The sequence below is a fragment of the Cetorhinus maximus genome, unplaced genomic scaffold (assembly GCF_964194155.1).
Source record: "Cetorhinus maximus unplaced genomic scaffold, sCetMax3.hap1.1 HAP1_SCAFFOLD_1300, whole genome shotgun sequence".
In the NCBI taxonomy this organism is placed as follows: domain Eukaryota; kingdom Metazoa; phylum Chordata; class Chondrichthyes; order Lamniformes; family Cetorhinidae; genus Cetorhinus; species Cetorhinus maximus.
The window spans coordinates 52,775-69,284 of NW_027597241.1; the positions used below are offsets into that span (position 1 = coordinate 52,775).

A 16,510-nucleotide genomic window follows, 5' to 3' on the forward strand; every position below is an offset into this window, starting at 1 on the left:
AGAGGCTGGGAATCCTGCGATGAGTAACTCACCTCCTGACTCCCCAAAGTCTGTCCACCATCTACAAGGCACAAGTCAGGAGTGTGATGGAATACTCCCCACTTGCCTGGATGAGTGCAGCTCCCACAACACTCAAGAAATTGGACACCGTCCAGGACAAAGCAGCCGCTTGATCGGCACCACATCCACAAACATTCACTCCCTCCACCACCGACGCACAGTAGCAGCAGTGTGTGTACCATCTACAAGATGCACTGCAGGAATTCACCAAGGCTCCTTAGACAGCACCTTCCAAACCCACGACCACTACCATCTAGAAGGACAAGGGCAGCAGATAGATGGGAACACCACCTGGAAGTTCCCCTCCAAGTCACTCACCACCCTGACTTGGAAATATATCACCGTTCCTTCACTGTCGCTGGGTCAAAATCCTGGAACTCCCTCCCTAATAGCACTGTGGGTGTACCTACACCACATGGACTGCAGCGGTTCAAGAAGGCAGCTCACCACCACCTTCTCAAGGGCAACTAGGGATGGGCAATAAATGCTGGGCCCAGCCAGAGAAGCTCACATCCCGGTAATGAAAAATTAAAATAAATTAAGGGGTTTGGCGATCAGTGATTGGTCAGTGTCATTTGGGAGGGGTCACTGATTGGTTAGTGATGTGCTTGGAGATCTGTGATTGGTCAGCAAGGTGTTTTGATGGTCTTTGTGATGTTTCGCGGGCAGTGATTGGTCCATGCAGTTTTGGCCTGGCCTCAATCTCACTCTAGTTTTGTGGCAGGTACAACGTGATACATGGGAGAACATGAAATATGTCGAACTTTACATGGTGGCTGACAACTCTGAGGTCAGTGTGTGTTCGTGTTAGTGTGTGTTACAGTGTCAATGTGTGTTACAGGGTCCGTGTGTGTTACTGTCAGTGTGTGTTACAGGGTCCGTGTGTGTTACTGTCAGTGTGTGTTACAGGGTCCGTGTGTGTTACAGTTTGTGTGTGTTACAGGGTCCGTGTGTGTTACAGGATCCGTGTGTGTTAGTGCCAATGTGTTACAGGGTCCGTGTGTGTTACAGGGTCCGTGTGTTACAGGGTCCGTGTGTGTTACAGTTTCTGTGTGTGTTACAGGGTCCGTGTTTGTTACAGGGTCCGTGTGTCTTACAGGGTCCGTGTGTGTTAGTGTTAGTGTGTGTTACAGTGTCAATGTGTGTTACAGGGACAGTGTGTGTTAGTGTTAGTGTGTGTTACAGTGTCAATGCATGTTAAAGGGTTCGTGTGTGTTACAGGGTCCGTGTGTGTTACAGGGTCCGTGTGTGTTACAGGGACAGTGTGCATTAGTGTTAGTGTGTGTTACAGTGTCAATGCATGTTACAGGGTCAGTGTGTTACAGGGTCAGTGTCTGTTACAGGGTCAGTGTCTGTTACAGGGTCAGTGTCTGTTACAGGGTTAGTGTGTTACAGGGCCAATGTGTGTTAGTGTCAGTGTGCGTTACAGGGTCAGTGTGTGTTACAGGGTCAGTGTGTGTTACAGGGTCAGTGTGTGTTACAGGGTCAGTGTGAGTTACAGGGTCAGTGTGTGTTACAGGGTCAGTATGTGTTACAGTATCAGTGTGCGTTACAGTGTCAGTGTGTGTTAAGGGTCAGTGTGTGTTACAGGGTTAGTGTGTTACAGGGCCAATGTGCGTTAGTTTCAATGTGTGTCACAGGGTCAGTGTGTGTTAAGGGTCAGTGTGCGTTAAGGGTCAGTGTGCGTTACAATGTCAATGTGTATAACAGGGTTAATGTGTATTACAGTGTCAGTGTGTGTTACAGTGTCTGTGTTAAGGGTCAATGTGTGTTAAGGGTCAATGTGTGTTAAGGGTCAATGTGTGTTAAGGGTCAGTGTGCGTTAAGGGTCAGTGTGCGTTACAATGTCAATGTGTATAACAGGGTTAATGTGTATAACAGGGTTAATGTGTATTACAGGGTCAGTGTGTGTTACAGGGTCAGTGTGTGTTACAGGGTCAGTGTGTATTACAGGGTTAATGTGTATTACAGGGTCAGTGTGTTACAGGGTTAATGTGTATTACAGGGTCAGTGTGTGTTACAGGGTTAATGTGTATTACAGGGTCAGTGTGTGTTACAGGGTCAGTGTGTGTTACAGGGTCAGGGTGCGTTACAGGGTCAGGGTGCGTTACAGGGTCAGTGTGCGTTACAGGGTCAGTGTGCGTTACAGGGTCAGTGTGCGTTACAGGGTCAGTGTGCGTTACAGGGCCAGTGTGCGTTACAGTGTCAGGGTGAGTTACAGGGTCAGTGTGTGTTACAGGGTCAGTGTGTGTTACAGGGTCAGTGTGTGTTACAGGCTCAGTGTGTGTTACAGGCTCAGTGTGTGTTACAGGGTCAGTGTGTGTTACAGGGTCAGTGTGTGTTACAGGGTCAATGTGTATTACAGGGTCAGTGTGTGTTACAGGGTCAGTGTGTGTTACAGGGTCAGTGTGTATTATACGGTCAGCGTGTGTTACTGGGTCACAGAATCACAGTGCAAAAGAGGCCCTTCGGCCCATCGGGTCTGCACCAACACGTGAGAAACACCTGACCTACCTACCTAATCCCATTTACCAGCACTTGGCCCATAGCCTTGAATGTTATGACGTGCCAAGTGCTCATCCAGGTACTTTTTAAAGGATGTGAGGCAACCCGCCTCCACCACCCTCCCAGGCAGTGCATTCCAGACTGTCACCACCCTCTGGGTAAAAAAGTTTTTCCTCACATCCCCCCTAAACCTCCTGCCCCTCACCTTGAACTTATGCCCCCTTGTGACTGACCCTTCAACTAAGGGGAACAGCTGCTCCCTATCCACCCTGTCCATGCCCCTCATAATCTTGTACACCTCGATCAGGTCACCCCTCAGTCTTCTCTGCTCCAACAAAAACAACCCAAGTCTATCAAACCTCTCTTCATAACTTAAATGTTTCATCCCAGGCAACATCCTGGTGAATCTCCTCTGCACCCCCTCCAGTGCAATCACATCCTTCCTATAATGTGGCGACCAGAACTGCACACAGTACTCCAGCTGTGGCCTCACCAAGGTTCTATACAACTCCAACATGACCTCCCTACTTTTGTAATCTATGCCTTGACACAAATCATCCAGACCTGGAGATTTGTCCACTTTTAAGCCTGCCAACACCTCCAATACCTTGTCACTCCCTATATTAATTTGTTCAAGAACCTCGCAGTCTCTCTTCCCGAGTTCCATACCTTCATCCTCATTCTCTTGGGTGAAGACGGATGTGAAGTATTCATTCAACACTCTACCGATGTCCTCTGGCTCCACCCATAGATTGTCCCCTTGGTCCTTTATGGGCCCTACTCTTTCCCTGGTTATCCTCTTCCCATTGATATACTTATAGAATATCTTGGGATTATCCCTACTTTTATCAGCCAGAGCTTTCTCATATCCCCTCTTTGCTCTCCTAATAGCTTTCTTAAGCTCCACCCTGCACTTTCTGTACTCCACTAATGCCTCTGCTGATTTGCTTCCCTTGTACCTGCTCAAAGCCTCTCTTTTCCTTCTCATCGTATCCTGAATATCTCTGGTCACCCATGGTTCTCTGAGCTTGTTACTCCTTCCTATCACCCTAGAGGGAACATGTTGAGTCTGTACCCTCCCCATTTCCTTTTTGAACACCCCCCACTGTTCCTCTGTAGATTTCCCCACAAGTAACTGTTCCCAGTCTACCTTGGGCAGATCCTGCCTTATTTTACTAAAATCCACTCTCCCCCAATACAAAACATTTTTTTGCAACTTGTCGATTTCTTTGTCCATGACAAACTTAAACTTTACCATGTTGTGGTCACTATCACTAAAATGCTCATCCACCACCACCTCAGCCACCTGTCCGGCTTCATTCCCCAGAATTAGGTCCAGCACTGCCCTGTCCATTGTTGGACCCTCTACATATTGACCTAAAAAGTTCTCCTGTGCACATTTCAAGAAATCCACTCCATCCAAGCCCTTAACACTATGTCTATCCCAATTAATGTTGGGAAAGTTGAAATCACCTAATATAATTACCCTATTGTTATTGTTTTTACACATCTCCGCAAATTGTGCATATATTTGTTCCTCAATTTCCTGCTGACTATCTGGGGGTCTATAATAAACACCTAACAATGTGGCTGACCCTGTTTTATTCCTAAACTCTACCCACAAAGCTTCATTCGATGCCCCCTCTAAGATATCATCTCTCCTTACTGCAGTAACTGACTCCTTAACTAATAATGCAACACCTCCTCCTCTTTTACCCCCTCCCCTGTCTCACCTGAAGATTCTATATCCCTGAATGCTGAGCTGCCAATCCTGCCCTTCCCTCAACCATGTCTCGGTGATGGCTACTATATCACAATTCCACGTCTCAATCCTCACCCTTAACTCATCCATTTTACCTGTAACACTCCTGGCATTAAAGTAGAGGCCATACAGCCTTGCCTTACTCCCTTGAAGCTTATTGCAGCTGTACTCCCTCTGACTTGATTGTTTTACTGTATTATGATGTGTCCCTATTCTGCTAACATTCTGTGTCCCCTCCCCCTGCCCAATTAGTTTAAACTCCTCCCAACAGCACTAGCAAACCCACCCGCAAGGATGTTAGTCCCGCTCTGGTTCAGATGTAGACCGTCCCGCTTGTACAGGTCCCACCTTCCCCAGAAACGGTCCCAGTGATCCAGGAATCTAAAACCCTCCCTCCTGCACCAACTCTTAAGCCACGTGTTGATCTGCGCCATTCTCCTATTTCTGAGCTCACTAGCACATGGCACTGGGAGTAATCCAGAGATTACAACCCGAGAGGTCTTGCTTTTTAGTCTACTGCCTAGCTCCCTGAAATCTTGATGCAAGACCTCATCCCTCTTTCTTCCTATATCATTGGTACCAACATGTACCATGACCTCTGCCTTATCACCCTCCCTCTTCAGGATGCCCTGCAGCCGTTCAGTGACATTCCGGACCCTGGCACCAGGGAGGCAACACACCATCCTGGAGTCATGTTGACAGCCACAGTAGAGCCTATCTGTTCTCCTGACTATAGAATCCCCTATTACTATTGCTCTTCCTCCCCTCCTGTACAGACAGGCTGCTTGTGGTGCCAGAAGCTTGGCTCTGTCCGCACTCCCTGGAGGAACCAGGTCAGTGTTACAGGGTCAGTGTGTGTTACAGGGTCAGTGTGTGTTACAGGGTCAGTGTGCGTTACAGGGTCAGTGTGAGTTACGGGGTCAGTGTGCGTTACGGGGTCAGTGTGCGTTACGGGGTCAGTGTGCGTTACGGGGTCAGTGTGCGTTACTGGGTCAGTGTGAGTTACAGGGTCAGTGTGCGTTACAGGGTCAGTGTGTGTTACAGGGTCAGTGTGTGTTACAGGGTCACTGTGAGTTACAGGGTCAGTGTGAGTTACAGGGTCAGGGTGCGTTACGGGGTCAGTGTGAGTTACAGGGCCAGTGTGCGTTACAGGGTCAGTGTGCGTTACAGGGTCAGTGTGCGTTACAGGGTCAGTGTGAGTTACAGGGTCAGTGTGAGTTACAGGGTCAGTGTGCGTTACAGGGTCAGTGTGCGTTACAGGGTCAGTGTGCGTTACAGGGTCAGTGTGAGTTACAGGGTCAGTGTGAGTTACAGGGTCAGTGTGCGTTACAGGGTCAGTGTGCGTTACAGGGTCAGTGTGCGTTACGGGGTCAGTGTGAGTTACAGGGTCAGTGTGCGTTACGGGGTCAGTGTGAGTTACGGGGTCAGTGTGAGTTACGGGGTCAGTGTGTGTTACGGGGTCAGTGTGTGTTACGGGGCCAGTGTGAGTTACAGGGCCAGTGTGCGTTACGGGGTCAGTGTGCGTTACGGGGTCAGTGTGCGTTACGGGGTCAGTGTGCGTTACGGGGTCAGTGTGCGTTACGGGGTCAGTGTGCGTTACGGGGTCAGTGTGAGTTACGGGGCCAGTGTGCGTTACAGGGTCAGTGTGCGTTACAGGGTCAGTGTGCGTTACGGGGTCAGTGTGCGTTACGGGGTCAGTGTGAGTTACGGGGCCAGTGTGCGTTACAGGGTCAGTGTGCGTTACAGGGTCAGTGTGCGTTACGGGGTCAGTGTGCGTTACGGGGTCAGTGTGCGTTACAGGGTCAGTGTGCGTTACGGGGTCAGTGTGCGTTACGGGGTCAGTGTGAGTTACGGGGCCAGTGTGAGTTACGGGGTCAGTGTGCGTTACGGGGTCAGTGTGCGTTACGGGGTCAGTGTGCGTTACGGGGTCAGTGTGCGTTACGGGGTCAGTGTGAGTTACGGGGTCAGTGTGTGTTACGGGGTCAGTGTGTGTTACGGGGCCAGTGTGAGTTACAGGGCCAGTGTGCGTTACAGGGCCAGTGTGCGTTACAGGGCCAGTGTGCATTACAGGGCCAGTGTGGAGTTACAGGGCCAGTGTGCGTTACAGGGCCAGTGTGGAGTTACAGGGTCAGTGTGTGTTACAGGGCCAGTGTGTGTTACAGGGCCAGTGTATTTACAGGGCCAGTGTATTTACAGGGCCAGTGTATTTACAGGGCCAGTGTGTGTTACAGGGCCAGTGTGTGTTACAGGGCCAGTGTGTGTTACAGGGCCAGTGTGTGTTACAGGGTCAGTGTGGAGTTACAGGGTCAGTGTGTGTTACAGGGCCAGTGTGTGTTCCAGGGCCAGTGTGTGTTCCAGGGCCAGTGTGTGTTCCAGGGCCAGTGTGTGTTCCAGGGCCAGTGTGTGTTCCAGGGCCAGTGTGTGTTCCAGGGCCAGTGTGTGTTCCAGGGCCAGTGTGTGTTCCAGGGCCAGTGTGTGTTCCAGGGCCAGTGTGTGTTACAGGGCCAGTGTGTGTTCCAGGGCCAGTGTGTGTTACAGGGTCAGTTTGTGTAACTGTATTAGTGAGCGTTACAGGGTCAGTGTGTGTTACAGGGCCAGTGTGTGTTACAGGGTCAGTGTGGAGTTACAGGATCAGTGTGCGTTACAGGGCCAGTGTGCGTTACAGGGCCAGTGTGTGTTACAGGGCCAGTGTGTGTTACAGGGCCAGTGTGTGTTCCAGGGCCAGTGTGTGTTCCAGGGCCAGTGTGTGTTCCAGGGCCAGTGTGTGTTCCAGGGCCAGTGTGTGTTCCAGGGCCAGTGTGTGTTCCAGGGCCAGTGTGTGTTCCAGGGCCAGTGTGTGTTCCAGGGCCAGTGTGTGTTCCAGGGCCAGTGTGTGTTCCAGGGCCAGTGTGTGTTCCAGGGCCAGTGTGTGTTCCAGGGCCAGTGTGTGTAACTGTATTAGTGAGCGTTACAGGGTCAGTGTGCGTTACAGGGTCAGTGTGTGTTACAGGGTCAGTGTGTGTTGCAGGGTCAGTGTGTGTTGCAGGGTCAGTGTGTGTTGCAGGGTCAGTGTGTGTTGCAGGGTCAGTGTGAGTTACAGGGTCAGTGTGAGTTACAGGGTCAGTGTGAGTTACAGGGTCAGTGTGTGTTACAGGGTCAGTGTCTGTTACAGGGTCAGTGTGTGTATTACGGTCATTGTGCGTTACAGGGTCAGTGTGTGTTACAGGGTCAGTGTGTGTTACAGGGTCAGTGTGTGTTACAGAGTCAGTGTGTGTTACAGGGTCAGTGTGTGTTACAGAGTCAGTGTGTGTTACAGAGTCAGTGTGTGTTACAGGGTCAGTGTGTGTTGCAGGGTCAGTGTGTGTTACAGGGTCAGTATGTGTTACAGGGTCAGTGTGGAGTTACAGGGTCAGTGTGCGTTACAGGGTCAGTGTGCGTTACAGGGTCAGTGTGCGTTACAGGGTCAGTGTGCGTTACAGGGCCAGTGTGTGTTACAGGGCCAGTGTGTGTTACAGGGTCAGTGTGTGTTACAGGGTCATTGTGTGTTACAGGGTCATTGTGTGTTACAGGGTCAGTGTGTGTTACAGGGTCAGTGTGAGTTACAGGGCCAGTGTGTATTACTGGGCCACTGTGTTTTACGGTCATTGTGCGTTACAGGGTCAGTGTGCGTTACAGGGTCAGTGTGAGTTACAGGGTCAGTGTGAGTTACAGGGTCAGTGTGAGTTACAGGGTCAGTGTGTGTTACAGGGTCAGTGTCTGTTACAGGGTCAGTGTGTGTATTACGGTCATTGTGCGTTACAGGGTCAGTGTGTGTTACAGGGTCAGTGTGAGTTACAGGGTCAGTGTGAGTTACAGGGTCAGTGTGAGTTACAGGGTCAGTGTGTGTTACAGGGTCAGTGTGTGTTACAGGGTCAGTGTGTGTTACAGGGCCAGTGTGTATTACTGGGCCACTGTGTTTTACGGTCATTGTGCGTTACAGGGTCAGTGTGCGTTACAGGGTCAGTGTGAGTTACAGGGTCAGTGTGAGTTACAGGGTCAGTGTGAGTTACAGGGTCAGTGTGTGTTACAGGGTCAGTGTCTGTTACAGGGTCAGTGTGTGTATTACGGTCATTGTGCGTTACAGGGTCAGTGTGTGTTACAGGGTCAGTGTGAGTTACAGGGTCAGTGTGAGTTACAGGGTCAGTGTGAGTTACAGGGTCAGTGTGAGTTACAGGGTCAGTGTGTGTTACAGGGTCAGTGTGTGTTACAGGGTCAGTGTGTGTTACAGGGTCAGTGTGTTTTATAGGGTCAGTGTGTGTTACAGAGTCAGTGTGCGTTACAGGGTCAGTGTGCGTTACAGGGTCAGTGTGCGTTACAGGGTCAGTGTGCGTTTCAGGGTCAGTGTGCGTTACAGGGTCAGTGTGTGTTACAGGGTCAGTGTGTGTTACAGGGTCAGTGTGTGTTTCAGGGTCAGTGTGTGTTACAGGGTCAGTGTGTGTTACAGGGCCACCGTGTGTTTTACGGTCATTGTGCGTTACAGGGTCAGTGTGTGTTACAGGGTCAGTGTGAGTTACAGGGTCAGTGTGAGTTACAGGGTCAGTGTGTGTTACAGGGTCAGTGTGTGTTACAGGGTCAGTGTGTGTTACAGGGTCAGTGTGTGTTACAGGGTCATAGTGCGTTACAGGGTCAGTGTGCGTTATATGATCTGTTCAGTTTGATTCTGAACAATGCGTACTTTAATCTTTTTTCCTTTTCTCAGTTTCAGAACCAGCGCAGGGACCTGGAGAAAACCAAAGAGAGAATGCTCGAAATCGCAAACTATGTGGATAAGGTACAGGGAGAATTGATCAGTGCCCGGTCTGGAATGGTGCCCAGTGCTGGTCAATGCCCAGTGCTGGTCAGTGTCCAGTGCTGGTCAGTGCCCAGTGCTGATCGCTGTCCAGTGCTGGTCAGTACCCAGTGCTAATCATTGTCCAGTGCTGGTCAGTGCCCAGTGCTGATCACTGTCCAGTGCTGGTCAGTACCCAGTGCTAATCATTGTCCAGTGCTGGTCAGCGTCCAGTGCCGGTCAGTGCCCAGTGCTGATCAGTACCCAGTGCTAATCATTGTCCAGTGCTGGTCAGCGTCCAGTGCTGGTTAGTGTCCAGTGCCGGTCAGTGCCCAGTGCTGTTCAGTGCCCAGTGCTAATCGGTACCCAGTGCTGATCAGTGCCCAGTCCTGGTCAGCATCCAGTGCTGGTCTGTGCCCAGTGCTGGTCTGTGCCCAGTGCTTGTCAGGATCCAGTGCTTGTCAGGATCCAGTGCTGGTCAGTACCCAGTGCTGGTCAGTGCCCAGTGCTTGTCAGCATCCAGTGCTGGTCAGTGCCCAGTGCTTGTCAGCATCCAGTGCTGGTCAGTTCCCAGTGCTGGTTGGTGCCCAGTGCTTGTCAGTACCCAGTGCTGATCAGTGCCCAGTGCTGATCAGTGCCCAGTGCTTGTCAGCATCCAGTGCTGTTCAGTGCCCAGTCCTGGTCAGCATCCAGTGCTGGTCGGTGCCCAGTCCTGGTCAGCATCCAGTGCTGGTCGGTGCCCAGTCCTGGTCAGCATCCAGTGCTTGTCAGTACCCAGTGCTGGTCAGTGCCCAGTTCTTGTCAGCATCCAGTGCTGCTTGGTGCCCAGTGCTGATCAGTGCCCAGTGCTGATCAGTGCCCAGTGCTTGTCAGCATCCAGTGATGATCAGTGCCCAGTGCTTGTTAGCGCCCAGTGCTGGTCAGTGCCCAGTCCTGGTCAGTACCCAGTGCTGGTCAGTGCCCAGTGCTGGTCAGTGCCCAGTGCTGGTCAGTGCCCAGTGCTTGTCAGTGCCCAGTGCTGGTCAGTGCCCAGTGCTTGTCAGCATCCAGTGCTTGTCAGTGCCCAGTGCTGACCAGTGCCCAGTGCTAATCAGTGCCCAGTGTTTGTCAGTGCCCAGTGCTGATCAGTGCCCAGTGCTGGTCAGTGCCCAGTGCTTGTCAGCATCCAGTGCTGGTCAGTGCCCAGTGCTTGTCAGCATCCAGTGCTGGTCAGTGCCCAGTGCTGATCGGTGCCCAGTGCTTGTCAATGCCCAGTCCTGGTCAGCATCCAGTGCTTGTCAGTACCTAGTGCTGATCAGTGCCCAGTGCTGGTCAGTACCCAGTGCTGATCAGTGCCCAGTGCTGATCAGTGCCCAGTGCTGGTCAGTACCCAGTGCTGGTCAGTACCCAGTGCTGGTCAGTGCCCAGTGCCGATCAGTGCCCAGTGCTGGTCAGTACCCAGTGCTGATCGGTGCCCAGTGCTGATCAGTGCCCAGTGCTGGTCAGTGCCCAGTGCTGGTCAGTGCCCAGTGCTGGTCAGTACCCAGTGCTGGTCAGTGCCCAGTGCCGATCAGTGCCCAGTGCCGGTCAGTACCCAGTGCTGGTCAGTACCCAGTGCTGGTCAGTGCCCAGTGCCGATCAGTGCCCAGTGCTGATCAGTGCTGAGTACTGGTTAGTGTCCAGTGCTTGTCAGTACCCAGTGCTGGTCAGTGTCTTATACTGGACAGTGCCCGGTGCTGATCATTGTCCAGTACTGGTCTGTGTTCAGTGTCCAGTACTGGTTAATGTCCTATACTAGTTAGTGTCCAGTTCTTTTCAGTGTCTTTTGCTGGCCTGTGTCCAGTGCTGGTCACTGTCCTGTACTGGTCTGTGCCAAGTAATGGTCAGTGCTCAATGCTGTTCAGTGTCTAGTGTTGTAGAAAGTGATGGGAGTTATGTTCCAGCTGTAATGAGCTCAGATTTGACCCCATCTGGAAGAACTGCACTCCGTTCTGGAGCCTGTGCCTCGGCTGGTGAATACCGGCTGTCCAGCAGCCCTGATTCACCAGAACGAACGCTGATCTTCTGAGGGGGTTGCAGAGACTGAGCTACTATTCCCTGAACATAGAGGATTTAGGCATGATTGTTAAATGGATCCATGCCAGATGGTGAGGTATGAAATAAGACGCGTACCTTCTATGCTAGTGGATGTATTCACAGGATGCAGCATTACAAATCCCTGCCTCCTAACTGCTAACTCAGTGTCCCAGCAGACCCTCTTTATATGTGCTCTCAGTCCTTAATCAAACAATGTCCATCACTTGTGTATCTTTAACAACACAACCATTGAGAGTGATCCAAAGGACCTGTTTAAAATGATTAAAGTTTTCGATAGGGTCAACAGAGAGAAATTCGAGCTAAGTAATTCCACAGCCAATGGATCAGATCGAAGGGGGAGGTGATGATGTGGTGATATTGTCACTGGGCTGGTAATCCAGAGACCCAGGGTCATGCTCTGGGGACCCGGGTTCAAATTCAATAAAAACCTGGAATTAAAAGTCTGATGATGACCATGAAACCATTGCAGATTGTTGCAAAAACCCATCTGGTTCACTGATGTCCTTTAGGTCAGGAAATCTGCCGTCCTTACCTGGTCTGGTCTACATGTGACTCTTAAAAATGCCCACTGAGCAAGGGCAATTGGGGATGGGCAATAAATGCTGGCGGAGCCAGTGACACCCACATCCCATGGTGGTGGACAATTAAACAACTCACTGGAGGAGGAGGCTCCACAAATATCTCCATCCTCAATGATGGAGGAGCCCAGCACGTCAGTGCAAAAGATAAGGCTGAAGCATTTGCAACAATCTTCAGCCAGAAGTGCCGAGTGGATGATCCATCTCAGCCTCCTCCGGAGGTCCCCAGCATCACAGATGCCAGTCTTCAGCCAATTCAATTCACTCCACGTGGTATCAGGATTAGGGGACAGCATCTTAAACTGCAAACCAGACCTTTGGGGGGTGATGTCAGGAATCACCCCTTTATACAGAGAGCAGTGGAAATCTGAACCTCCTCCCCCAAAGAGCTATCAAGGCTGGGGGTCAGTTCAAAATGTCACAACTGAGATTAGGCTCAGCTGGGTCTATGATGTGCAAAGGAGATTAAGGAATGAAGGGAAGTTGAAATAGGTAAATTCTGGATTAGCAGTGACCCAACTCAATGGCAGAACAGGATTAAGCCGCACCATGGCCCCCTGTCCCTGTGTAACAAACTCAAAGGGCTGAATGGCCTCCTCCTGTTCCTGTGTAACAGGCTCGAGAGGGGCTGAATGGCCTCCTCCTGTCCCTGTGTAACAGGTTCGAGAGGGGCTGAATGGCCTCCTCCTGTTCCTGTGTAACAGGCTCGAAGGGCTGAATGGCCTCCTCCTGTCCCTGTGTAACAGGCTCGAGAGGGGCTGAATGGCCTCCTCCTGTTCCTGTGTGACAAACTCGAAGGGCTGAATGGCCTCCTCCTGTTCCTGTGTAACAGGCTCGAGGAGGGGCTGAATGGCCTCCTCCTGTTCCTGTGTAACAGGCTCGAGAGGGGCTGAATGGCCTCCTCCTGTTCCTGTGTAACAGGCTCGAGAGGGGCTGAATGGCCTCCTCCTGTTCCTGTGTAACAGGCTCGAGAGGGGCTGAATGGCCTCCTCCTGTTGCTGTGTAACAGACTTGAGGAGGGGCTGAATGGCCTCCTCCTGTGCCTGTGTAACAGGCTTGAAGAGGGGCTGAATGGCCTCCTCCTGTTCCTGTGTAACAGGCTCGAGGAGGGGCTGAATGGCCTCCTCCTGTTCCTGTGTAACAGGCTCGAGAGGGGCTGAATGGCCTCCTCCTGTTCCTGTGTAACAGGCTCGAGGAGGGGCTGAATGGCCTCCTCCTGTTCCTGTGTAACAGGCTCGAGAGGGGCTGAATGGCCTCCTGTTCCTGTGTAACAGGCTCGAGGAGGGGCTGAATGACCTCCTCCTGTTCCTGTGTAACAGGCTCGAGGAGGGGCTGAATGGCCTCCTCCTGTTCCTGTGTAACAGGCTCGAGGAGGGGCTGAATGGCCTCCTCTTGCTGCTGTGTTCTGTTTCTGATTCGATGTGAGTGCTGCTGCTGGTTAATTGTGAGCAATGTGCTTGAAGCCGGGATGTCTCTGAGTATCTTTGTTTTATTCCTTGACAGTTTTACAGACTCATGAACATTCGAATTGCTCTGATTGGCCTCGAGGTCTGGACACACTCTGACCTGATAACAATGAGTGAAGACTCGAACAAAGTGCTCTATGCCTTTCTGAAATGGAGACAGGAGCTGTGGGCACGTGCTAAACATGATAATGCCCAACTGATCACGTGAGTGCAGCCTGGACTCTGGGACATGTTCAATGCCACAACCTCTGAGCCGTGTGTAAGCAGTGATTGATGGTGGGGAGAAGCGTGGACCTTGGTGATATTCACTGGGTGTAGATCACCACAAAGGGAAGGCAATTGAAGTGTAACACATTGATTAGCACTGAAATCCAAACTGACAGTGTTGGAAATACTCAGCCTGTCAGACAGTATCTGTGGAGAGAGAAACAGAGTTAACATATTGAGGAGAGGAATTCCCTTATCTCGAGGCTTATTCAGGATGGGAATGGGATTTATCCGATTATGTGGTCTATAGGGAGCAGGGTTAATACATACAAACATATCAATTAGGAGCAGGAGGAGGCCACTCGGCCCCTCGAGCCTGCCCCACCATTCAATAAAATCAATAATCTCCTGCCTACCCCCCGATAACCTATCACCCCCTCGTTAATCAACAATCTCTCCACTTCTGCTTTAAAAATATTCAGACTCTGCTTCCACCACCTTTTCTCATGACTCACGACCGTCTGAGAGAAAATATTTCACCTCATCTCTGTTTGAAATGGGCAACCCCTTATTTTTAACCAGTGACCCCTAGTTCTAGATTCTCTCACAAGAGGAAACATCCTCTCCACATCCACCCTGTCCAGTCCCCGCAGGGTCTTATATGTTTCAATCAAATCGCGTCTTACTCTTCTAAACTCCTGTGGATACAAGCCTAACCTGTCCAACCTTTCCTCATAAGACAACCCCCCCGGGTATTAGTCTGGGAAACCTTCTCTGAACTGCTTCTAACGCATTTACATCCTTCCTTAAATAAGGTGACCAATACTGTACACAATACTCCAGATGTGGTCTCACTAGTGCTCTGTATAACTGAAGCATAACCTCCCTACTTTTGTATTCAATTCCCCTCACAATAAATGATAACATTCTATTAGCTTTCCTAATTACCTGCTGTACCTGCAAACTAACCTTTTGTGATTCATGCACTAGGACACCCAGATCCCTCTGAATCTGAGCTCTGCAATCTCTCACCGTTTAGATAATAAGCTTTTTTTATTCTTCCTGCCAAAACGAACAATTTCACATTTGCCCACATTATATTCCATTTGCCAGATCTTGGTCCACTCACTTAACCTATCCATATCCCTTTGCAGCCTCCTTACATCCTCTTCACAATTTACTTTCCTACCTATCATTGTGTCGTCAGTGAATTTAGCCACCATTCCTTCAATCCCTTCATCCAATTCATTTATATAAATTGTAAACAGTTGAAGTCCCAGCACTGATCCCTGTGACACACCACTCGTCACATCCTGCCAACCAGAAAAAGACCCATTTATGCCAACTCTCTGCTTCCAGTCAGCGAGCCAATCTTCTATCCATGTCAATATGTTACCCCCAATACCACGAGCTCTTATTTTCTGCAATAAACTTTGATGTGGCACCTTATCAAATGCCTCTGGAAATCTAAGTACAGAACATCCCACCGGTTCCCCTTTATCCACAGCACATGTTACTTCCTCAAAGAACTTCAACAAGTTTGTTAAACATGATTTCCCTTTCACAAAACCATGTTGACTCTGCCTGATTACCTTGAGATTATCCAAGTGCCCTGTTATACCATCTCCGGATGGGAACAGGATTTATCTGGATCTGTGATCCACAGGGAACAGAGTTTATCCGGGTATGAATAAAGTTCACCTGGATTTGTGATTCACAGGGAACAAGATTTATCCAGGTGGGAATAGGGTTTATCCGGGTGGGAACAGGGATTTGTCTGGGTGGGAATAGGGTTTATCCAGGTGGGAATAGGGTTTATCCGGGAGGAAATAGGATTTATCCGGGTGTGAGCAAGGTTTATCCGGGTGGGAACAGGGTTTATCTGAGTGGAAATAGGGTTTATCCGGGTGGGAACAGGGTTTATCTGGGTGGGAACAGGGTTTATCCGGGTGGGAACAGGGTTTATCCGGGTGGGAATAAGGTTTATCTGGGTGGGAACAGGGTTTATCCGGGTGGGAATAAGGTTTATCCGGGTGGGAACAGGGTTTATCTGAGTGGGAATAAGGTTTATCCGGGTGGGAACAGGGTTTATCTGATTGGGAATAAGGTTTATCCGGGTGGGAACAGGGTTTATCCGGGTGGGAACAGGGTTTATCCGGGTGGGAATAGGGTTTATCCGGGTGGGAACAGGGGTTATCCGGGTGGGAACAGTGTTTATCCGGGTGGGAATAGGGTTTATCCGGGTGGGAACAGGGTTTATCCGGGTGGGAATAAGGTTTATCCGGGTGGGAACAGGGTTTATCCGGGTGGGAACAGGGTTTTTCCGGGTGGGAACAGGGTTTATCCGGGTGGGAACAGGGTTTATCTGGGTATTCCTGCTCTCCCTGTGCCCACTAACACCATCATCCTCTTCCAGAGGCATCCGATTTAAAGGAACCACCATTGGGATGGCATCACTGGAGGGCATGTGCTCCCTGGATAGCTCAGGAGGAGTTAGCATGGTGAGTAACCTACCTTCCAGCTCCCTCTGGCTAGGACAATTTCCCAAAGCCAGTAATTTGACTGGGATGGAGTGGGCGTACATCACCACCTAGACACTGGGAAAATCAGTCAAACAGTCCCAGCCGCCTTTTTGGAATAGTGTTCCTGAATATTCCAATCCCATCCACAAACATTCACTCCCTCCACCACCGACGCACAGTAGCAGCAGTGTGTGCCATCTACAAGATGCACTGCAGGAATTCACCAAGGCTCCTTCGACAGCACCTTCCAAACCCACGACCACTACCATCTAGAAGGACAAGGGCAGCAGATAGATGGGAACACCACCACCTGGAAGTTCCCCTCCAAGTCACTCACCATCCTGACTTGGAAATATATCGCCGTTCCTTCACTGTCGCTGGGTCAAAATCCTGGAACTCCCTCCCTAACAGCACTGTGGGTGTACCTACACCACATGGACTGCAGCGGCTCAAGAAGGCAGCTCACCACCACCTTCTCAAGGGCAACTAGGGATGGGCAATAAATGCTGGCCCAGCCAGCGACACCCACATCCCGGGAATGAATCAAA

The 16,510-nt window shown here is 50.6% G+C and overlaps 1 protein-coding gene across 1 annotated transcript in view; it reads left to right on the forward strand.

Annotated features, from left to right (window-relative positions):
• LOC144676027 (disintegrin and metalloproteinase domain-containing protein 19-like) overlaps positions 1 to 16,510 on the forward strand; it is a gene marked incomplete at its 3' end in the record, with an annotated part of 87,368 nt that overhangs the window by 48,100 nt on the left and 22,758 nt on the right. Inside the window, exons 6-9 of the mRNA XM_078536550.1 lie at positions 785 to 850; positions 9,045 to 9,116; positions 13,271 to 13,437; positions 15,857 to 15,941. Of these exons, the coding sequence (XP_078392676.1) occupies positions 785 to 850; positions 9,045 to 9,116; positions 13,271 to 13,437; positions 15,857 to 15,941 (390 nt within the window). The remainder of the gene's footprint in view (positions 1 to 784; positions 851 to 9,044; positions 9,117 to 13,270; positions 13,438 to 15,856; positions 15,942 to 16,510) is intronic.